General features: G+C 49.3%; 1 protein-coding gene across 1 annotated transcript; it reads right to left on the bottom strand.

Moving 5' to 3' along the window:
• Positions 1–452: 452 nt before the first annotated feature.
• On the bottom strand, positions 453–12147 carry ZIM2 (zinc finger imprinted 2). Its single transcript, XM_059667329.1, has 4 exons — positions 11860–12147; positions 7033–7159; positions 5376–5468; positions 453–1531 (listed from the first exon to the last, which is right to left on the bottom strand). Exons 1-4 carry the CDS (start codon positions 12145–12147, stop codon positions 453–455), a joined length of 1587 nt encoding a protein of 528 aa, XP_059523312.1.
• Between the last annotated feature and the right edge of the window lie 11889 nt (positions 12148–24036).

Below are 24036 nucleotides of genomic sequence, written 5' to 3'. Positions count from 1 at the left end.
GCATCAGCTTTGTGGAATGAACCAATACAGGTACACCTGGAAAATCTTCCCACCATGCCCTGTGCTGAGACATCTGTGTGGCGAAAATGTTGTATGTAAACACTTCTATAAAAGCCCAGGCCACAGATTGCCTGTCTGGAGCCCAACTCCTGGTCACAAGTTTTTTTTTTTTTTGTCAGGTTGTCAAAATCAAGGTTCCTAATTCTATGACTACCACCAAAGAAGGGTGAAATCTATTAGCTTCTTTCCTATGCAACACAAATATTCTTTGTGAACTTTTCGGCCTGTGTGACTACAGATGCATGTATTGAACTTCTTTTTGCAAAAAAAAAAAAAAACTGTTCTACATCAAGCATGTCAAACTCATGGCCCCCGGGCCGCACACATAAACAAGGCATACCAGCCTCGAGTTTGACATGTTTGCTGTACTGGTACGTTCTTGCAACCATTCCCTATCTTTTGAGCTCACGATGGCGAATTTCCAAGTTGTTCAGAAAGTGTGAGGGCTGGCGGGAGGCGTTCTCACACTCAGAGGGTCTCTCTCCAGAAACGTTGGGAATGTTCTCCGGAGATTTTTCAATAGCATTGCAGTCTCCGGATTCCTCCCCAGAATGGAGCTGGTAGTGCTGGGTGAGCTGCGAGGGTCGGCTGAAACACTTCCAACACAGCCGGCACTGGAAGGGCCTCTCGTGGGCGTGGATCCGGTAGTGCGAGACGAGGTGGGAGCTCTGGCTGAAGGCTTTGCTGCAGTCGCAGCACTGGAGGGCTCTCTCCCCGACATAGTCGTGCTTCTGCCGGTAGCGAATGAGGTGTGTCCGGCGGCGGGGCAACGCCGGCGGAAGGGCTTTCGCAGCCTCGTGGGCTTGGAGGTGCTGACGAAGGTGCACGTCTTGGACGAAAGCCCTGCCGCAGTGGACACACTCATAGTAGTCCTTCGGTTCAGAGACACGGACACTTGGGAACTGGGTGAGAGACACCCCGGGCGGCTGGTCGCCGGAGGGCGTGCCCTGACGTCCGCTGAGGCACGGCACGAGGAGGAAGCCTTCCCATTGCTTACCTTGTAGGGGTTTCTTCCCAGTGTGCACCTGCTCGTGTCTCTTAAGGGCCATCCGGGTACTGAAGGTTCTTGGGCAAAATTCACATTTGTGGATGCTGGTCTCTTGGGGAGAAGGCTTGCTGACCACCGGCGGGGGACTGGTGCACACCCCGGGAGCAGAACATTCCCGGGGGTCCATTCCCAGCGGACCCCCCGGTGGTTCCGGAAGATCTGAAGGTCTCTCAAATTCGTCACTGTCGAGGCTCCTTTCCGGAGCGAGGGTCTTGGGCTCACTCGCCATGACAAGGCACCGAGGTTTCTCCTCGTCGACCTGATTCGAATCCAGTGGATCGTCAGGAGAAGACTCTCCCGTGGGTCCTACAGGCCAGGAGCTAGCTCCTTCCAGATCCTCCACTCCTGCCCCCAAGCGTGGTTTTTCGACTGGCAGGCTTTGCTCTGGAGGTAGCTGGTTGGTTTCAGGTCCTGTCTCCCAATCTAAAAGAAATGTAGAAGTTCCTCTACACCTTTTTACTCACAGAGACACATCATCATCATCATAAGCAGAAACAGAGGGAAGGGGACACAAAACCAACAGGACCCGTCACGTGGAGGTTGGGAGGGATTTAAAGGCAAGTCTTGCTAATAACCGTGCGGGTTTTCTTTGGAGGAAGGAAGAAGCTGGTCAAAAGTTCGGGCTTGATAAAGGCAACTCCCTGGATGGGAAAGAAACCGAAGCCAAGGAAATGACATGTAAGGCTGTGTAGTTCGGAAGAGACGACCGTGAGCACCGTGGCCGCGTCCCCGCGGACACTCAGACTCCGGGAGCGGAGCGCGGAGGAAGCAGCAGAGCAAGGAAACAGACTGGGAAGTCATTGGAAGAGGGTAACCGGACCCACCACCGTGGATTTGATTTGGGGGAAATGGTCTCTGAAGAAGTCCTGAGCGAGTCCGCTGTTTCCTCGCGCTGCTGCACGACCGGCCGATGTCTCCGCGTGCTCTGCCAGGTGCCCGTTCAGAGATTACCGCGATCCCGAGCCCGCTACGGCCACGGCTCCAGCTTCCATCCGTTCCAGCCTGCCGCACTTCTGCAGCCTCCCTACTGGTTGCTCTGCTGGTCTTTCTAAAGCCCGTTTTCCATAGAACAGCCGGAGGGATCTCTCTAGAACAGAACCGCCCAACAGAAGGCCCTGTGATCACATACATGTCCGCATTTCTGCTGTCCGATACAACCGCTACCGGCCACATGCAGCAAACACGCGCCTGAAATGTGGTCGCTGTGAGTGAAGAACTAAGTTTTATGTAATTTTGATTCATGTCCGTGTAAGTAACTCCACGTGGCTAGTGGCTGCCACCCTGGACAGCACAGTTCTAAGTTGTCAATAACATGACCGCATTCCCCGGCTTGAAACCTTTGAATGCCTTTTCCACGTCTAAACTTGGAACAAAATCCACACCCCTTAACCTATCCCTACGTGGGCTGGCCCGTATCTGTCTCTACGACCTTACCTCCTATCCCCTCTGCATCACTCAGACCATCTCACTCTTCCCCCTGTTTCTGGAACACCCAAGCTCTTCCCAACCTCAGGTCCTCCGTATATGCTGTTCCCTCTGCCTGCAACACTCTTCCTCAAGTGACTGACTGGCTCCCCTTTCTCATTCAATTCTTCCTCACTGGGTTCTTTCCTGACCGTCCCATCGTAAGCAGCCTCACCATGTCACTCTGGCTGCTTTACACTCACCTTCTATGACTTGTCGATCTGTCACCTCCCACCCCCACTAGATCACCAGCACCATAGGATGGGATTTGGTCTGGTTTGTCTGCTACTGTATTCATAGAGCCTGGGACAGTGCCTGGCCCACCACAGAGGCTCAATAAGTATCCGTGGAATGATCGAAAGAATCAAAGAAGGAATGAACCAGTTAAAGATGAGAAGACAATGGAGGACACAGAGAGGCAGGAAGAGGAGTCCCGTTGCTGGATCCTGAAATTTCTTTTTTTTTTTTTTCTGGGGGAACCCACTTCTCCGCCCACCCAGGAAAAGGCAGGAGGCCTGTGTCGAGGAGCACTGCGCCAGGCACAGCTACAGGTTCGGGAATGGGATGTGACCCAAAACGGATCACTTGGAAAAGGAGGCGGCTGTGTCAAGAGCTTCTATGGAAAAAGCTGCCTTGCTCTTAACACATTGCGGACCAGGAGTTTTATTGCTAGCTTTACCCAGTGGCCAGATCAGTTTCTATTGAACGAGTACAAAAAACATTTTACATAAATGTAAAAGGCACGCTTTAAAATGAAATGCCCATTGCATTTTGAAGTTATTTATTACATGTTCTTACAAGCTAATATCTTTTTAAAGCAGCGGTTCTCAACCTGTGGGTCATCAACCTGTGGGTCGCGACCCCTTTGGGGGTCAAACGACCCTTTCACAGGGGTCGCCTAAGACCATCGGAAAACACATATATAATTACGTATTGTTTTTGTTGTTTAATCACTATGCTTTAATTATGTTCAATTTGTAACAATGAAAAGATATCCTGCACATCAGATATTTACATTATGATTCATAATAGTAGCAAAATTACAGTTATGAAGTAACAACGAAAATAATTTTATGGTTGGGGGTCACCACAACATGAGGAACTGTATTAAAGGGTCGCGGCATTAGGAAGGTTGAGAACCACTGTTTTAAAGTATGATACTTTGCAAAACACTGTGTACTATGAAGTGAGAATTCTCGAGATCCGTCCACAATGTGTCATTAAGAAGGCTTTTTGGACACACCTGGGCTCTCTCACACTCTCTTTGGACAGGAACAAAAAAAGCACAGCTGGGATCTGTTGGCTGAGTGAAAAGAGAAAATGAAACTATGTCTGAAAACATCACGGAGCCCCTAGATCCAACCTTCCCCTGACCAAGACAAAGCTAATGATCCCTCGATGGTTTACGCCTGTTTGTTTGGGTGTGGTTTTCTGTTAACAGCAACTGGCTGACGGGCCGGTTCACAGGGGAGGACTTCATAAAGATGGAAAGCGTTATCACCCTGGAGCCATAGACTTTGGAGAAGGCAAAGTCTAGAAGGTTCTTCTCCTTGAGTCATAAAAGGATGTCCGTAGGGACCTTTTGGGGAAGTTGCACAGCAAGCATGTCAAACTTGTGGCCCGCAGGCTGCATGCGGCCCACAATGAATACTTTTGCGGCCCAGCCAATATAGTGGTATGTAAGAAACATTTTAATAAAAATTTCGTAACTTAATTTTTACAATATCCTGTTATACATAATTGTTAATAACGAACTACAACGTTCGCTAATGACTGATGACTATCATCGTGTTGCATTCACCTCCCTAACACGCTTTACACACAAGCACACCATTTCTCTCCACTAATACCAGCAGCGAATATTCTAGCAGCCGATGGCCACGTCATTCGTCTGGGACTGACTTGTTGGGTGTGCGCAACAGGAAATATTTTGCTTTCAGGGAACAAGAAAAATATGCTTATGAATTTGTGGTTATTCAGTGTCTGGTAAGTTCATGTTCAAGAAAAAATATTAATTTTTATTAAAATGTTTTATTATTTTATGTTAACGATGACTCATTTATTTCAGCCCTTTGTATTCAGTACGTCTCTATCGACATAAACCTACGTTTCTATGAAAATGGAAGCTTTTGTGTTTTTGCAGCCACATACACTTAGACCTTGTTTATTTGGCCCATGTTAGCCTTTGAGTTTGACATGATTGGTCTAGAAGGTTCTTTCTCTTGAGTCATAGAAGGATGTCCATAGCGGCCTTTTGGGGAAGTTGTACAGTGAGTGAGAGGGAGAGAGAGAGTGAAGGCAGGGGTAGAGGATGGAAACCAGATTGTGGGTTTCCACAAGCCCGAGTGGGTCACTATTTCTCTCCGAGGCGCTGGCCTGAGAGAAAGCGGAGGCAGCTGGAAAGGGACGCTGTTTCCCAGCATGCTTCCGGCTCCTCTCGGTTAACGAGGAAAGACCTGTGATTTCCAGCGGCGAGAGCAAAGGCACCGATGAACGGAGGGTGTGGGGCACTCGAGAAAAGGGAACGAGACCTCCCTGGAGCTGGGCAACAGGAAGAGACGAGCTTCAGAGAGGAGATGGAAGGAAGGACTGAACACGCAGGAGATGGGGACGCCTCTGGAGCCCAAGGCGACAGCACGTACCAGCCTCCTCCCAGACCTGAGCGGGCTTTGAAGAAGGCTCCCTAACAGTGGCCCCCCACCCCCGCTCCCCCCAACACACACACACACACACACACCAGACTGACTGAGGGTGGTGTTGTCCTAGGATTTCAGTCTCCACAGGCTTATCCCTCTAGCCTCACCTGGACCATTCTTTGTATTGCCGTCTTCCTCCATCGCACTGGACTCCTCCTCTTCCAGCTGTGCGATGATGTCGGGTCTAGGGAACTGGTACCCTGTGGAAGAAGAAGACTCGTGACTTAGGGGCTCTGTACCAAACCCACCGCGCCTCCCAGCCAGGGGTTTTAAGGCTCTGTGAGAATAAGGAAGACGCAAATTCACGCAGAAGGAAAACGAAGGCTGTTCCTAACAAGTGTGCCCCCAGGACACTTGTGGCAATGTCTGGAGACATTTTATTTCTTTTTTCGGTTAATCCTCACTGGAGGACATTTTTCCATTGATTTTTAGAGTGGAAGGGAGGGGGAGAGACACATCGATTGGTTGCCTCCCGTACAAGCCCCGACCAGGGCCAGGGATCAAGCCTGTAACCGATCTGCTTTGATTGCTTTTTTCAGCCCCGCCCCCGCAATAAAAAAAGCTAATGAAAAGAGGATCCTGGTACTGGCTACAAAAATATTTAGCTTGTGGGGAGCGGTAAACAACTTTGTTTCTGGATGTGAAAAGAGATTGGCAACCTCTGACTCTTACACTTTGAGGCCAGTAGAAGCCTATGGAGCCCCTGCAATTTTCAGCAATTCCTTCTCCCATTCAAAAAAAAAATCACTGTGAGGGATTGTGGGAGCATCATCCTGAGACACCAAGGTTGTGGGTTCCATCCCTGGTCAGGGCACATACAAGAAGCAACCAATGAATGCAGAGACAAGTGGAACAACAAATCCATGTTTCTCTCTCCCTTCCTCTCTTCTCTAAAATCAATACATTAAAAAAACAAACAGAACAAAAACATCTGTGAGCCTCCTATTGTGCCGAGACCACACAAGAGAGTTTAAGGGAGCAGATTCTGGAGTCAAATCCCAGCTCTCCCCCTTTGTAGCTGGGTGGCTTTAGACATTTAATTTAACTTTTCCGTGATTCATTTTCTTCATCTGTAAAATGGCAATAATGATGACAATAACAATAACAATAGACTCCCCTTCCCCCCTCACAGGACTAGTATAAGAATTAAAATTTGTTCTTTTCCAAGATCATTTGGCTATTTTGGGTCCCGTGAACTTTCATACAAATTTTAGGATCAGCTTATCTGTTTCTGCAAAAAAAAATCCAGCTGGAATGTTGATAGAAATTGCATTGAATCTTTAGATCAGTTTGGGGGGTACAGCCATCTTAACACTAAGTCTTCTGATCCGTGAACATTGGATATATGACTTCTTTTGAGGTCAGAAACTTATGTGTTTTCTCTGTGTCATGTCTGTGTCTGACTTTTTTCTCTTTCAGAAACACAAGAGCCGAAAACGCCAGTAAGTTTGCCAAGATTGATGGAGGGGAGGGAAAGAACAGGCAGAAATACCTGGAGTGTCAACTCCAGTGGCCCCAGGGCCACTTTCAACAATAAAGATTAAAAAAAAAAAAAAGGACATGGAAAGTTCTTAGATTAATGCTTGACACATATTAACTGCTCGAAAAGTGTTAGCCAAGTTGTAACAGTGAATGTGACATTGAAATATTGTCTCTGATCTGGGTTGAGACTCACTGACATGGTGGGCAAATCACTGTGACTCACGGGAGGACAGAACCAAGAGTGGAGAACCAGGCCAGGTGGCCCCGAGAAGGCAGACTCACCGAGGGAAACCAGGTTCCTGTAATTCTCCAGCGTCACCTCCCGGTGGAGGCGCCGCTGAGCAGCACTCAGGGAGGTCAATTCCTCCTGGCTGAAGTCCACAAACACATCCTGGAAAGTCACCACCGCCTAAAATGACAATCACAGATGCTGGAAACCCAGAAATTATCTGAGGGGTAGGGGAAGGAGCCCGACGAGAGAGAACTGAATGTGAAGTGGACGTGCAGACCAGCGCAAGCTGCTAATCCAAGTGTCCCAATCCTGAGGAAGGGACCTGGCAATGTCTTTTTTTTTTTTTTTTAATATATATAGTTTAATTGATTTCAGAGAGGAAGGGAAAGGGAGAGAGAGATAGAAACATCACTGATGAGAGAGAATCATTGATTGGCTGCCTCCTGCACGCTCCCTACTGGGGTTCAAGCACACAACCCGGGCATGTGCTCTTGACTGGAATCGAACCCGGGACCCTTCAGTTCACAGGCTGATGCTCTGTCCACTGAGCAACACTGGCCAGCGCATGCCTCTGTCTTGTAGTCTGAAGGAATGGAGAACGTTTCTGAGCCAGATCCTGCTGCTGGTTACTACAAATTTGGGTTGGAGGAATACCCCACCCTCAGGAATCAGAGCTGGGTTGAAATCCTGGCTCTGGTTCTTTCTCATAAGCTTTGTGAATGTGGGTTAGGGTGAGCCTTAGTGACCCACCCGTAAAACACAAAGAGCTCAGAACCCAGCCGGATAGCTCAGGTGGTTAGAGCATCGGCCAAGGTTGCAGGTTTGATCCCCTGGCAGGGCACACATAAGAACCAACCAATGAATGCATAAATAAGTGGAACAATAAAAATTGATGTTTCTCTCCCCTTTCCCCACCCCCTATCTCTAATATTATAAATAAATTTTAAAAATTTAAAAGAAAAAACACATTAAGCTCATAAATACGAAGAGATCTAATCTTATTAATAAACAAGGAAATGCAAGTCAAAATGACAAAGTACCACTTCATAACCATTCAACTGACAAAAATCAAGAAGTTTGACAAGACCAAATGTGGACCCTGGGATCTTATAAGAGGCTAAGGGAAATGTAAACTGGGAAACCACTTTGGACCCAGAAATTCTAGTCCTAGGTCCATATCTGCTCACGTGTGCTTAGAGACAGAGATGTTTATAACAGCGCTATTCGTAGCATCTAAAACGGGGAAACAATCCAAACGTCCACTCATAGTAGAAGAGATAAATATATGTTGGTATAGTAACACAGTAGGATAATATTCCAGCAATACGAACTAATTATCTACAGTTCCACACGACTCTGTATAACTTAAGGTTGAATTTAAAAAGCAGATATTAGAAGACCCATTTAATTGATTTTCCCCATTTGTGTTTTCAGGGAAACATTATGCAAGTCAATAAACATGTGATTTAAACTAGAGGTCACAAAACAAAACAAAAATAAATTATCGAGAGGCCAGACGCGGGCTGCCCAGTTCCTACAGTGTTTATTTGGCTCACATAAGTCTTTTAATCTTTTGAAAAAATTCGTATTAACCACCAACACACAAAAAAATTATATATTTCATATTACTAATTGGAATTTTGGCTTCTTTTTAAAAAATCAGAAGACTGGACCCACATTCTCACATGGCACCATCAGCTGCAGCTGTCATAGCTGCCCTTGGGTGGCGCAGGCACTGCCCCGTTTGTCACAATCCGCCCATTTATAAACCCTTTGTTCACATTACCTGGGCAGCTCCTGTGGGCACCTCCACTGGGGACTCTTGAGACGGACACTGTAGGGACAGAGGGCTGCTTTCAGGAGCATGTTCTCCCAGAACAGTGTTTCTCTACCTTTTTTCCTCTTCGCCATCTGAGATAATTTTTTTCCTAAACGCCACTCCACCCCCATGAATTATTTCTGGTTCTAAAGGAAAAGCAGTGTATTCATTGGATTGTCTTTGAGGTTTCAAAATGTGATGGAACAAGAACATTAAGGAGTGGTTTGGGGGGAGGGGGAAAGAAAGAAAGAAAACCCCACATCAGTATCATATCCCTGAAGTAGCTGCCATTTGTTTCATAAATAAAAAGGAGAATAGTGCTAACCACAGGGTTGATTTGAATAAGCCGTCCCTGCCCTGGTCGGCATGGTTCAGTGGTTAGAGTGGTTGTCCCTTGAACCAAAGCGTTGCAAGTTTCATTCCCGGTCAAGGGCATGTACCTGGGTTGCAGGTTCGATCCAGACCCTGGTCAGGGTGCGTGCAGGAGGCAACCAATCAATGAATCTCTCTCACACTGATATTTCTCTCTCCCTCCTTCCCTCTTTTCCACGCCCTAAAAATCAATGGAGAAAATATCCTCCAGTGAGGATTAACAGCAACAAAAAGAGGTAGAAAGAGAATAAATGTTAAAGATATTCGAGTGTGGGACAGTGATCATTACAACAGAGAAAAATAAAGCTGCAAAGGGGATACAAGAGTCAGAAGAAGTGACATGGGGAAGCCAGGGAAAGGCATGTTTACGGGATATTGATATGAAAACGTGAAGAAAATGAGGAAGTGGTTCAATTGGATAGGAAAGGCCGGGAAACCGGGAAGGGGAGGTGCCCATATTGGAGAACCGAATCAGAAGAAAGCCTGACTCGCCTGGCATCCAGCAGAGGGCAAATGGTCACATGTGTTTGGTTCCTCCTTTTGGTGTTCTTCGGCCTTCCTCTCTTCTGCGAGGATGGGGTCCTGAGCAGGGAAATCTAGAAGGGAGGAGGAAATGACCATGGAATTGAGTCTAGTCTGGTGGCGATCACAGACAGAGCGAGGGGCCTGCCCCTCCCCCAGCACCCCGTCCTGCCATGGGAGGTTAATGGCAGTTCTGGATGTCCCATAAGAGAAAGACCGTAGGAATACTTTCTCAGTCCCATACAGCAAGTTCTTCAAAACCTCTCTAGTCACTTCCCAATTCTAAATCCTTTGATGGCTCCCCATTGCCTTCCAAATAGAGTGGAAGTTCCCTCTATGGTAGTGGTTCCCAGTCTCAAGATACACTCAGAATCACCAGGGAATCTGTTTCTAAACTGTAAAATGTAAATACTTATACTTCTAAAGACTCTTGTAAAGATTAACATTACATATGTAAAGCACAATGTGGGCCTGAAAAACAATGGCAGCTCTTAATATTAAGCTTTCTATATATATATATTTTTTCAATATATTTTTATTTATTTCAGAGAGGAAGGGAGAGAGGGAGAGAGAGAAACATCAATGATGGGAGAGAATCATGGATTGGCTGCCTCCTGCACGCCCTACACTGGGGATGAAGCCCGCAACCCTGGCATGTGCCCTTGACCGGAATCGAACCCAGGACCCTTTAGTCTGAAGCCGGACACTCTATCCACTGAGCCAAACCAGCTAGGGCTCCATATATATTTTAAACAGCCACCACCTTCCGGACAATCGCCTGAAGCCTGAAGGCCTTCCTTGCCTGTACTCTCTTTCCAAGTGCACCTGCCTCTTTCTCCTAGGGAGCTCTTTCCTTTCCCTGGAATTCCAGCTCCATCAAAAGCGCTGTGCCTTTGGCCAAATTTTTATTCTCTCTGGGACGATATTCCCTATGTCCACCAGAGGCAGTGTAACACTGTGATTAAATACAGACGCGGACGCCTGCAGGGATCCTGACTGTCAATGACTAATCTTGGGGCCATGGAAAAGTTACTCAGCCTCTTCGTTCTTCTGTCTCCTTGTCTATAGAACAAGAGCTATTAAGAGAAACAAAACTAATTGCTATGCAGAAAACACTTAGAATTTGAAGTGCCCAACTTGTTCACTGTATCTTCAAAATTCTTTTAAGGAATGCAAATAACTGCTAATCACAATCTTTTATTTCTTGCTATGGCATCAGCATGGAGCCATAAATGACTCTCATGTTTATTTTAAATTGACTCAATTATATTTTTAACTATAAGGCCTATAAATTCACTACCCAACCCCCAAAGGAGAACATTCTCAATTAATTTACAACTACCCATGTACTTTTCCCTGTCCACCCCCCAGCCTTCTATCCAGAGACAGCAACAGTCTTGAATTCTTATTTGTTGTTCTCTTGCCTCTCTCTTTTATTCAAAGGACAATGAGGAGTAAATGGCATTCTTTTCTCATCATTGAAATGCCCTTCGTTCCAATCTAGTAACTTGAGTTTCCAGACCAGCCACATTTTAGCAGAGATTAAACTTCTAGGCCTTGTGTTTCCCACATTTTATACCCTGTATTTTTGGCTGGGTGTGTTGTTTGGGATAAGAAATGGGAGGAGAGGCCCTAGCCGGTTTGGCTCAGTGGATAGAGTGCTGGCCTTCAAACTGAAAGGTCCCAGGTTCGATTCCTCTCAAGGGCACATGCCCGGGTTGTGGGCTCGATCCCCAGTGGGGGACTTGCAGGAAGCAGCCGATCCATGATTCTCTCTTCATGGATGCTTCTCTCTCTCTCTCCCTCTTCCTTTCTCTCTGAAATCAATAAAAATATATTTAAAAAAAAAAGAAATGGAGGGAGAGGAGGCCAAAACTGGAGAGAGGGGCACTCTCAGAGAAATAATATTAAAAGCAAAATCCAAACACAAAAATGTCTTCCATGTCATATGAGACAGGTTAGACAGGATTATGAAATTCATCCTCTCATTCGTTTGACACATTTTTATTCACCTCCGATAACATGCCAGGCATACAGCAGGTGTTCAGTAAGTGGAAATGGCAAGTCGCCTCCTTCCCATCTCACCTTCCTCCCCACATGCTTGGAGCAAGTTGGCCACCAGAGTTCCTGCCTCCTTGCTGTTCCTGGGTCGCCTGGATCTCACCCACGTCTGAACCTCCTGGGGCAGGGTGCTCAGAAACTGCTCCAGCACCAGGAGCTCCATCATCTGCTCCTTGGTGTGGGTCTCCGGCTGCAGCCACTGACAACAGCGCTCCCAGATTTGGCTCAGAGCTTGCTGAGGCCCCGTCGCTGAGAGGGACTGAAAATGCCTCAGGTTTTCATGAGAAATTTTCAGGACCCCCAGGTTTCGCATGGGAATGGTTTCCGGACCACGCCCACAAAAGGGCTGAGGGTTCCTCAAGAGATCCAAGACGTTTGTCATGTGCGCCATCTTTACAGCTCGGTCCTTTGCAGGATAAAGATATCTGAAAAGGCGGGATGCTCCAGAACACACTGTTGTGGAAGAAAGGATACAGGAACGTCAGTACCTGCAGAAATTACAGAGACAGGCTTACAAACGGCCTGCATAGTTAGGACTGGACAGTGGGGTAAAGCTGATCCGAGGCAAAGGAAACTAGCTCATTTCACACAAATATATATTCACAGAGATTTGCACGTCTACAGACATCATGCTGCCTCAGCCCCATCCCCATGTCTAGAAAATCCACAGGCACAGGCTAGAAATATTTCAGAAATGGCATTGAAAGGGAAAGAGACTTGGATTCCCAAACCACAATGAACTGAACAAATCTGAGGAGCCAGGGAAGAATTTCATTTCAAAATGTAAATGATTTTAAACAACTATATATTATACAGGATGAAGAAAGAGCTTTATCACACATACAAGTACAGCCTGAATTCATATGCAAAATATATAAAGTACTCATATAAACTGGTAAGAAAAAAGCAGACAATATAAAAGCAAAAGGTTAAGAGATTTGAGAAAAATGGCCGAAAAACATATGAAACAGGGCTCAAGTTCATTAGTTAGCAGAGAAATAGGAATTAAAACCAAATGAGATACCACTACACATTCTCCAGAAAGCTCAAAATGAAAAATAAAATCAGACAATAGTAAGTGTTCGAGAGGAGACAGAGCCACAATAGAATGGCATATGTATGCACTGGGACTAGAAACAATTGAGAACATGGATGTATCCTGCTGTTAAGCAAAAGAAACCAGGCCTTTTTTTTTTTTTTTTTAAAAAAAGCCCACATTCAATGATTCTATTTTTATAAGGGTCAAAAACAGGCAAAATGAGTCTAAGGTGTTAAAAGTCCAAATAGAGGCCTGTCGGATGTGGCTCAGTGGTTGAGCATCAACCTATGAACCAGGAGGTCATGGTTCGATTCCAGTCAAGGGCACATGCCTGGGTTGCAGGCTCAATCCCCAGTAGGGGGAATGCAGGAGGCAGCGATTGATGATTCTCTCTCATCATTAATATTTCTATCTATCTATCTCTCTCTCCCTCTCCCTTCCTGAAATCAACAAAAATTTATTTTTTTTTAAAAAAAGTCAGAATAGTGGTTACTGTTGGGACTGGGGGCAGCAGTGGTAATGCCTGGGAGGAGACAACCTAAGGGGCTGCTGGAAAGCTGGTAACATTCTATTTCTTAATCTACGAGCTCATGACATAGACACTGCATGTTCAATTTGTGAATACTGAGTTCTACACTTAGGATTTGTGACCTTTTCTGTATGTATACTTCACTAAGAAAGTTTTAGCTGTTATAGTTGTGGGGAATCATCTAGGTTTAGTATTAAGTGGAAAAAACAAAAGGCAGGAAACAAACTTGTACATAGACTATATACTTAACCATATAAAGCACAGGAAAAGACATTGAAAAGTTAACCAAAATACTGCACCAGGGGCTTAGGTATGAATAGTGAATTTATCAGAGATTTTTACAAGCGAATTTGTACCCTCCCTAAAACCTATCTCCAGATTTCAAAAGTTCTACAATGGACCTTCATTTCTTCTACAATCAGAAAAATAAAAAATACTTTATTCTATTAGAGTTACATTCACTCTATGAAACTATGCGTGAAATTGCCATTTGGGGGAAACATTTTTTGTTGTTAATCCTCACCCAAGGATATATTTTTCCCCATTGATTTTTAGAGAGAGTGGAAGGGAAGGAAGGAGTAGGGGAGAGAGAAAAAGAGAGAGAAACATTGATGTGAGACTCATTGATTGGGAATGGGGGGGTGTCTGAGATGGAGGGGAACAGGGGGTCTGAGGTGGAGGGGACAGGGGGTCTGAGGTGGAGGGGACAGAGGGTCTGAGGTGGAGGGGACAGAGGGTCTGAGGTGGAGCGGACAGAGGGTCTGAGGTGGAGGGGAGAGAGGGTCTGAGGTGGAGGGGACAGGGGGTCTGAGGTGGAGGGGAGAGAGGGTCTGAGGTGGAGGGGACAGGGGGTCTGAGGTGGAGGGGAGAGAGGGTCTGAGGCGGAGGGGACAGGGGGTCTGAGGCGGAGCGGACAGAGGGTCTGAGGCGGAGCGGACAGGGGGTCTGAGGTGGAGCGGACAGGGGGTCTGAGGCGGAGCGGACAGGGGGTCTGAGGCGGAGGGGAGAGAGGGTCTGAGGTGGAGGGGACAGGGGGTCTGAGGCGGAGGGGACAGGGGGTCTGAGGCGGAGGGGACAGGGGGTCTGAGGCGGAGGGGACAGAGGGTCTGAGGCGGAGGGGACAGGGGGTCTGAGGCGGAGGGGACAGAGGGTCTGAGGCGGAGGGGACAGGGGGTCTGAGGCGGAGGGGACAGAGGGTCTGAGGCGGAGGGGACAGGGGGTCTGAGATGGAGGGGAACAGGGGGTCTGAGGCGGAGGGGACAGAGGGTCTGAGGCGGAGGGGACAGGGGGTCTGAGATGGAGGGGAACAGGGGGTCTGAGGTGGAGGGGACAGGGGGTCTGAGGTGGAGGGGACAGAGGGTCTGAGGCGGAGCGGACAGAGGGTCTGAGGCGGAGCGGACAGAGGGTCTGAGGCGGAGCGGACAGAGGGTCTGAGGCGGAGGGGACAGGGGGTCTGAGGCGGAGGGGACAGAGGGTCTGAGGTGGAGGGGACAGAGGGTCTGAGGTGGAGGGGACAGAGGGTCTGAGGCGGAGGGGACAGAGGGTCTGAGGCGGAGGGGACAGGGGGTCTGAGGTGGAGGGGACAGGGGGTCTGAGGTGGAGGGGACAGGGGGTCTGAGGTGGAGGGGACAGAGGGTCTGAGGTGGAGGGGACAGAGGGTCTGAGGCGGAGGGGACAGAGGGTCTGAGGTGGAGGGGACAGAGGGTCTGAGGTGGAGGGGACAGAGGGTCTGAGGCGGAGGGGACAGGGGGTCTGAGGTGGAGGGGACAGAGGGTCTGAGGTGGAGGGGACAGAGGGTCTGAGGCGGAGGGGACAGGGGGTCTGAGGCGGAGCGGACAGAGGGTCTGAGGCGGAGGGGACAGAGGGTCTGAGGCGGAGGGGACAGGGGGTCTGAGGCGGAGGGGACAGAGGGTCTGAGGCGGAGGGGACAGAGGGTCTGAGGCGGAGGGGACAGGGGGTCTGAGGCGGAGGGGACAGGGGGTCTGAGGCGGAGGGGACAGAGGGTCTGAGGCGGAGGGGACAGGGGGTCTGAGGCGGAGGGGACAGGGGGTCTGAGGCGGAGGGGACAGAGGGTCTGATTTGGAGCGGACAGGGGGTCTGAGGCGGAGGGGACAGGGGGTCTGAGGTGGAGGGGGACGGGGTGAGGACTGAGGTCGTGGCCAGGAGCAAGGAGGAAACGGGGCAGAGAGTTGTTGGAGCTGGAACCTTTGGGTCCTGGTCAGGTCAGGGGTGAGGGGGTCCGGTCTGGGGTGAGGGGTCTAGTCTGGGGTGAGGGGTCGGGTCAGGGGTGAGGGGTGGGTCCGGGTTGAGGGGTCGGGTCAGGGGTGAGGGGTCGGGTCAGGGGTGAGGTGTTGGGTCAGGGGTGAGGGGTGGGTCAGGGGTATGGGGTCGGATCAGGGGTGAGGGGTCGGATCAGGGGTGAGGGGTCGGGTCAGGGGTGAGGGGTCGGGTCAGGGGTGAGGGGTGTGGTCAGGGGTGAGGGGTGGGTCCGGGTTGAGGGGTTCGGGTCAGGGGTTCGGGGTCGGATCAGGGGTGAGGGGTCGGGGCGGAGCAGGTGGACCCGCAGCGCCCAGTCCTGCGCATGGAGCGGGGCCTGAGGGGCTGGAGGCGGCCGCAGGAGGAGAGGTCGCCCTGCGCGCCCCGTCCCCCTGGTTCCGGTCTCCACGGCCCCACAGGGACCCTCCGCCCCTGCCCCCCGTGCGTCCCCCTCAGGGAGACTGCGGTCACCCTTGCCCACCCCCCCCCTCGTGCGTCCCCCTCAGGGAGATCGGAGTCACCCCTGACCCCCCGTGCGTCCCCCTCAGGGAGACTGCGGTCACCCTTGCCCACCCCCCCCCGTGCGTCCCCCTAAGGGAGATCGGAGTCACCCCTGACCCCCCGTGCGTCCCCCTCAGGGAGATCGGAGTCACCCCTGACCCCCCGTGCGTCCCCCTCAGGGAGACTGCGGTCACCCTTGCCCACCCCCCCCCCGTGCGTCCCCCTCAGGGAGACCGGAGTCACCCCTGCCCCCCCGTGAGTGCCCCTCAGGGAGACCGCGGTCACCCTTGCCCACCCCCCCCCCCCCGTGTGTCCCCCTCAGGGAGACCGCGGTCACCCTTGCCCCCCGTGCGTCCCCCTCAGGGAGACCGGAGTCACCCCTGGCCCCCGCCCCCCGTGCGTCCCCTCAGGGAGACCGCGGTCACCCCTGCCCCCCGTGCGTCCCCCTCAGGGAGACCGGAGTCACCCCTGGCCCCCCCCCCCGTGCGTCCCTTCAGGGAGACCGCGGTCACCCCTGCCCCCCGTGCGTCCCCCTCAGGGAGACCGGGGTCACCCCTGCCCCCCATGCGTCCCCCTCAGGGAGACTGCGGTCACCCTTGCCCCCCGTGCGTCCCCCTCAGGGAGACTGCGGTCACCCTTGCCCCCCGTGCGTCCCCCTCAGGGAGACTGCGGTCACCCTTGCCCCCCGTGCGTCCCCCTCAGGGAGACCGGAGTCACCCCTGGCCCCCCCCCCCCCGTGCGTCCCTTCAGGGAGACCGCGGTCACCCCTGCCCCCCATGCGTCCCCCTCAGGGAGACCGCGGTCACCCCTGCCCCCCGTGCGTCCCCCTCAAGGGGACCCTCCGTCCCCGCGCTGCCCACTCGCCGCCCAGCGCCGCGCGCTCACCTCGTCCGCCGCCGCCGCAGCACGCCCGGCAGGACTGAGCCGCAGGGTTTTAGACTTCGCGCCCAAACGTGCCGCGCATGCGCCATGCCACGCCGCGCCGGGTCTGCGCGTGCGCTCCGCGGGGAAAGCCGCTGCGGGCGGGATCCACCAGGGGGCGCGCGAGGCCGCGGCTGGACGGGGAGCGGACCAAAGTGGGGTCTGTCGGGGAGGCGGTGGCGGATCGGCACCCCAGGGCTTCTTTCCTTGAAATGCTTCAAGTTTTGGCTGGTGAATACAATGGATTAAAGTTATTTTAATTTGTTTTTCAATTACAGTTGGCATGCAGCATATTACTTTCAGGCGTACAGCATAGTGATTAGGCATTTACTAGTATAAACCTTATTTAAAAATATATTTCTTTATTGATTTCAGAGAGGAAGGGAGAGGGAGAGAGAGATAGAAACATCAATGATGAGAGAGAATCATTGATCGGCTGCCTCCTGCACGCCCCCCACTGGGGATGGAGCTTGCAACCCGGGCCTGTGCCCTTGACCAGAATTGAACCTGGGACCCTTCAGTCCACAGGGCGACACTCTAGTCACTGAGCCAAACCGACTAGGGCTATACTTTATTTATACAACTTACAAAACGATCTCCCAATATTTCTAGTTATAAAGTGTTAGGGAAATAAACAGGATTCAGTGAGCAGGCTTGCTCTCAGTGTGTGTGTGTGTGTGTGTGTGTGTGTGTGTGTGTTGTGCCACCCACCAAATTTTTATGCCGCCCAATTCCTTTTGGCTTTTCCATATTTATAAGTTTTAATTGCATATGCACACAGGTAACCACTGTAATTATTTTGTGTCCTTTCACAGTTTCTTTATGCACAGATAATAATACATTGGGGCCTTGACTTACGAGTTTAATTCGTTCTGAGACCGAGCTCGTTAAGGAGCTCGTTAACTCAAATTACTCTATCAACTCAATGCAAAAAATCGGCTGGGAGACAGCTGGTATCTCAAAAAAATCGTTAGTCGGGACACTCGTAAGTCAAGGTCCCAATGTATATAGAATCAGGCCTGCGTGGCTCAGGTTGAGCGTAGACCTATGAACCAGGAGGTCATGGCTTGACTCCTGGTTAGGGCACAGGCCAGGGTTGTGGGCTTGGCCCCCAAGTGTGGAGCGTGCAGGAGGCAGCTAATCAATGATTCTCTCTCATCATTGGTGTTTCTCTCTCTCCCTCTCTTTTCCTCTCTGAAGTCAATAAAGGTATTTTTTTTAAAAGAACACTATATAATAAAAAGTCTAATATGCAAATTTTCCCCTCTACCGGGAGTTTGACCAGGGGGTAGGGCTGGCGGGCCAACCTCCAGTGGCCCCTCTCCCGGGCAGGCCCTGTCCTGGCCAGCGGCAGTGGCAGCAGGCAGCTGGGAGAAGGGAGGCCCCGGCCAGCAGCCAGCAGCGACTAGGGACCCTACCCAGGCATGAATTTCACACACTGGGCCTCTAGTATATAGATAATGCATGAATATTATACACATGCACATATCCATACATGTGTGATTATCATTGGTATGTATTATGCACATATATCTACACTATAATATATATTCTGTACATATGTACATACATCAGTGATATGAATGAGTATATTTTAAAATATAAGATATATTTTATAGCCCTAACCGGTTTGGCTCAGTGGATAGAGCATCGGCCTGCGGACTCAAGGGTCCTGGGTTCGATTCCAGTCAAGGGCATGTACCTTGGTTGCAGGCACATCCCCAGTGGGGAGTGTGCAGGAGGCAGCTGATCGATGTTTCTCTCATCGATGTTTCTAACTCTCTATCCCTCTCCCTTCCTCTCTGTAAAAAATCAATAAAATATATATTTTTAAAAAAAGATATATTTTATATTTGAGATTTTAAAGATGTAAGCTATAATACAACTTTATGTGTATTATACACATAACATATGTGTACAATATGATATATGTAATATAAATGTAATTATCCAATATGTAACACATTGTTATAATACGTATTCACTACAATATATAATTATATATTTGTACAAATGTAATACATGTATTTTGCCTTTGCTCAAATACTCCTCATTTCCTCCCTTTTTCTATACAAAAGGTGGCACACTTTACACACTGTTCCGTGCCTGCATTTCTTTATACTTACCAGTATATCTCAGAGAGCCTCTCATTTCAGTACAAAGAGAATTTGCTCACCATTTCTGACAGCTCTTTGGATTCTGTGGTGTGGTTGGGGTCGAATTCATTTAACCCGTTCCTGGCTGTGGGACTGTCGAGGTGTTTTCAGTCCTTTGCTACTACAACCAGGGCTGATACATCACCTTGATCATCAGCAATTCTGCTGGCGTGGAAGTTGGTGAGCTTGTTCCCCTGAAGTGGAATTGCTGATGTAAAGGACGTGTGCGTGTGTCATTTTCTTTTTGTTGTTTGTTTCTTATTCTTTCTTCTTTTTTTTATTTTTTTCTTTGTTGATTAAGTTATTACATATGTGTCCTTATTCCCCCATTCCTGCTCCCCCCTCATGCCCTCACCCCCCTGGTGTCTGTGTCCATTGGTTAGGCCTATATGCTTGCATACAAGTCCTGTGGTTGATCTCTCCCCCTTCCCCCCACCCTCCCCTGCCTTCCCTCTGAGGTTTGACGGTCTGATCGGTCTGATCGATCGTGTGTCATTTTGATAGAAATTTCTACATCATCGTCCATAGACACTGTTGCAGCCTGTGCAAGAGAGATTATCTGCGTCCCCAGTGTCATATTATGTTGTTGTTTTTTTACGTTTCCTAAAGCAAGGGCTGGGAGAAACGGTATCTCAGGGTAGTTCTAGTTTACATTTCTCTTTTCGTGAGCAAGATAGAGCAAATTTTCCTGTGTTTAGGGACCTGTATGTTTAATTAACACATATTTAACAAGGGCTCGAAATGTATGAGAACAGTATAATAATTGTTACGCATAATGATGATGATAACACATGGTTAATGTATTTTTTTAATCCTCACCTGAGGATATGTTTGTATTGATGAGAGAGAGAGAGAGAGAGGACAGAGAAACATGGATTGGTTGCCTCCCGTATGCGCTCCAAATGGGAATCGAACCCCCAACCTAGGTATCTGCCCTGGCCAGGAATCAAACTGGAAACCTTTTGGTGTGCAGGACAACAATGCTCCAACCCACTGAGCCACCCAGCCAGGACTGGTTAACAGTGCTTGAACACTTACCCTTAGTACAGTTCCTGTCCTTAGCCTTAACACAAGTGCAATGATCCCTCCCCAAAGCCCTTTTAGATAGGTAGTATTGCCATCACCATTTTACAGATGACCAAACTGAGGCATGAAAGGGTGAAGTAACTGCGCCAATGGGGGCTCTGAAGGTTAACTGGTTGGCCCCCAGGAGTCCCCGAACTGCTACCGGGAAGTAGAGGTTGGCAGGGATGGGAATCCAAGTGTATTGGATGTGTTCCCTCCTCACAGTCTACTCCTTTCCTGGGTGAGGAAACTCGGGCTCAGAGAAATGGCCCAGAGCCACAGGCAGGTGAGTTGGGAGAAGACTCAAACTCACATCTGTCCCTGGCCATCCAGGGGCTCAGTTCAGGTGAGAGAGGGAACCCCCGGATAATCCAGGGCTGAGAGAGACCCCTGCCTTTCAGGGAGCCCAGAATGAGTGCTCGCCAGGCTGCAGTGCTCAGACATGGAAGCACGGCCCACAGGAGCCAAGCACCCCTGCACTGAGGAGACTGACATTCATTTTGAAGCCTCATTGAGCCCTGGCTGGTGTGGCTCAGTGGATAGAGTGTCAGCCTGCGGACTGAAGGGTCCCAGGTTTGATTCCAGTCAAGGGTGCATGTTTGGGTTGCAGGCTTGATCCCCAGTAGGGGGCATACAGGAGACAGCCAATCAATAATTCTCCCTCATCATTGATGTCTTTCTCTCTCTCCCTCCCTCTCCCTTCCTCTCTGAAATCAATAAAAATATATTTTTAAAAAATATCCTTGGGTGAGGATGTTTAAAAAAATGGTGGAATCTAGGAGACTGGGAAAGATGGACAGAACACCTATGAAGCTCCAAACCCACTGAGGTACTCATTCCACCGCTTCTGTATCAGAGCAAGTTGCGGAGATGGGGGTTGTGCCAGTGGTTGAAATGTTTCCTGATCTCCCCTGGGATGATGGGGGAACTCGAGTATTGAAAAGGGGGCCACTGCTTATAGGAAGCATGGCTGGTGTGATCGGACCCTGTGGGGAGCTCCGACCCAGATTCCTGATTTCTATCACAAAATAAGTGAACGTCTAGGTCGGAAAGAGGTGGACTAGGGCCACCACATGAGAGTCACAATCTCCTTGAATCAGTCTATAAACAGAGACCGCTTAGAGTCCAGGGGCCCTTGAGGAAGGGCCCTCCATATATTACACTTCTGCCTTCCCCCTCACTTCCTCCAATGGGACCTACAGCCTTGTACATAGATAAGCCATCTATATATATAAAAGCCTAAGCGACTGTTCAACCGTTCAATGGATAGCTATGACGCGCACTGACCACCAGGGGGCAGACGCTCAGTGCACAGGCATGGAAACATGGAACAAATTGATGAATCTCAGAGGGAAGGGGGGAGGGGGAGGGCAGGAAGACATTAACCAAAGATCTTATATGCATAGTAGAGGCTTGATGCGCAGATTCGTGCACCGGTGGGGCCCCTCGGCCTGGCCTGCGGGGATCACTGAAACCGGCTTTCTGACATCCCCCATGGGGTCCAGGATTGTTAAAGGGTGCAGGCCAGGCCAAGGGACCCCACCGGTGCATGGCACTGGGCCTCTAGCTTATTGATAAAGAAACAAACTTTTCACCCTGACCCGACAGCTGAGTTGGTTAGAGCATTGTCCCAATACTCCAAGGTTGTGGGTTCAAGTCAGGGCACATACAAGAATCAACCAAAGAATGCATGAACACGTGGAACAAATCAATGTTTCTCTCTCTCTCCCTTCCTCTCTCTCAGATAAAATAAAAGTAAGAAAAAAAGAGAAAAGAAATGCAAGAGAACGAGTAAAAATGCTCAAGGCCTTTTGAGGCCTAGACTTGGAACTGGTACCATCACTATGCCCTCATTCTATTGGCCAAAGCAAGTCACCCAGGGTAGGGAATATATTCCGCCTTTAGCAGAAGAATTCTAAAGTCACATGAATTGTTATAGAGGCAGCAGGTGCCCAAACAGCAGGAGTGGCCCTGCCAAGCTCCTTCCCCTGGAACTACACTCAGCATGTCAGCATCAAGGCACCTCCGCGTTGACCTGTATCTGTCAGCATCTGTGCTTTATCTTTTTTTTTTTTAATATATTTTATTGATTTTTCACAGAGAGGAAGGGAGAGAGATAGAGAGAGTTAGAAACATTGATGAGAGAGAAACATTGATCAGCTGCCTCCTGCACATCCCCCACCGGGGATGTGCCCGCAACCAAGGTACATGCCCTTGACCGGAATCGAACCCGGGACCTCCCAGTCCGCAGGCCGATGCTCTATCCACTGAGCCAAACCGGTTTCGGCATGTGCTTTATCTTGATTAATTTTGTGCATCGTTTGCAAGATGTGTTCTCAGGTCATTGTTTCTTCACGTTACGTCATTTCGGTTCTGGGAAGATTCAAAGGAACATCTACTTTCAGATAGCAGGGGAAACATGTACTAACAAAATGAATTCAATAGCACATTAAAAGGATCACACAGCATGATCAATGGAAGTTACTTCTGGAATGCAAGGATAGTTCAACTGCAACATAATGAAGGCCAAATAGGACAAGCCTACAGCTAACATTGTGCTCAAGTTGGAAGCTGAAAGCTTTCCCTCTAAGGTCAGGAACAAGACAAGGAGGCCCACTCTCACACACGTCTATTTAACATACGACTGATAATTCTAGACAGAGCCATTAGGTTGGGTGACTCAGTTGGCTGGTGCATCATCCCATACATCAAAAAGCTTGTGAGTTTGATTCCTGGTCAATGCACAGACCTATGTTGCACGGGTGGGGTCCCTTGGCCTGGCTGGTGATCGGGGCCGACTGGGGCTGCCATCTTGCCCAGTCCTGATCAGGCCTATAGGGGCAGCCAGCCGGGGGGCAGGGACTGTGGGAGGTTGGCTGGCCACGGAAGGTTGGCTGTGGGAGCACACTGACTACCAGGGGGCAGCTCCTGCATTGAGCGTCTGTCCCCTTGTGGTCAGTGCATGTCATAACGACCAGTCAACTGGTCTAGCAGTCAAGCATAGATAGGGCAAGACTATGAACTTGGCTGATATGGATTTGGCTGTAGGATCAGGGTATTTTTTAAAATTGTTTTATTGCTTAAAGTATTACAAAGGGTATTACATATGTCTCCTTTTCCCCCCCACCCTTGGGATCAGGGTATTTGTAGATACCTTCTGATACCTCTGTCTAGACCAGCGGTTCTCAACCTGTGGGTCGCGACCACTTTGGGGGTCGAACGACCCTTTCACAGGGGTCGCCTAAGACCATCGGAAAACAGATAGATAATTACATATTGTTTTTGTGATTAATCACTATGCTTTAATTATGTACAATTTGTAACAATGAAATTGGGCGTCACCACAACATGAGGAACTGTATTAAAGGGTCACGGCATTAGGAAGGTTGAGAACCACTGGTCTAGACATTCTTGATAGTCTTTGGATTTGTCTCTGACAGCAGCTATCAAGCCCTTCATCCCAGGAAGCAGATGATTACAGATAACTGACCACAGGCAATAATTAGATGTTTCACTGCCCCAAGCCTTGGTCTTCCAGCTGCCTACCCCAAGACCCCACATTTAATGGAAAGCAATCCACATTTCCCTCAGGGTTGATTAGCACCAACCCATTCTCTGGCATCAACTTCTATATCAGCTGGGGCTCCTTTGGGTTGCAAATCACTCACTCCAGCCACATAAAGCAAACATGGAATCGACTGGGAGCACACTGTGGCTCAGAGAATCAAAGGCAGAACTGATCAATCAGGCCTCAAGAAGCACAAGTCACTGGCATAGCGCTGGCTGCCTGTGCAGCAGGAACTAGTAATGGTC

Source organism: Myotis daubentonii, chromosome 15 (genome assembly GCF_963259705.1).
Source record: "Myotis daubentonii chromosome 15, mMyoDau2.1, whole genome shotgun sequence".
Classification (NCBI taxonomy): Eukaryota; Metazoa; Chordata; class Mammalia; order Chiroptera; family Vespertilionidae; genus Myotis; species Myotis daubentonii.
Note: the sequence above shows the minus strand (reverse complement) of the source record. Positions and strands in the feature narration are given on the sequence as shown.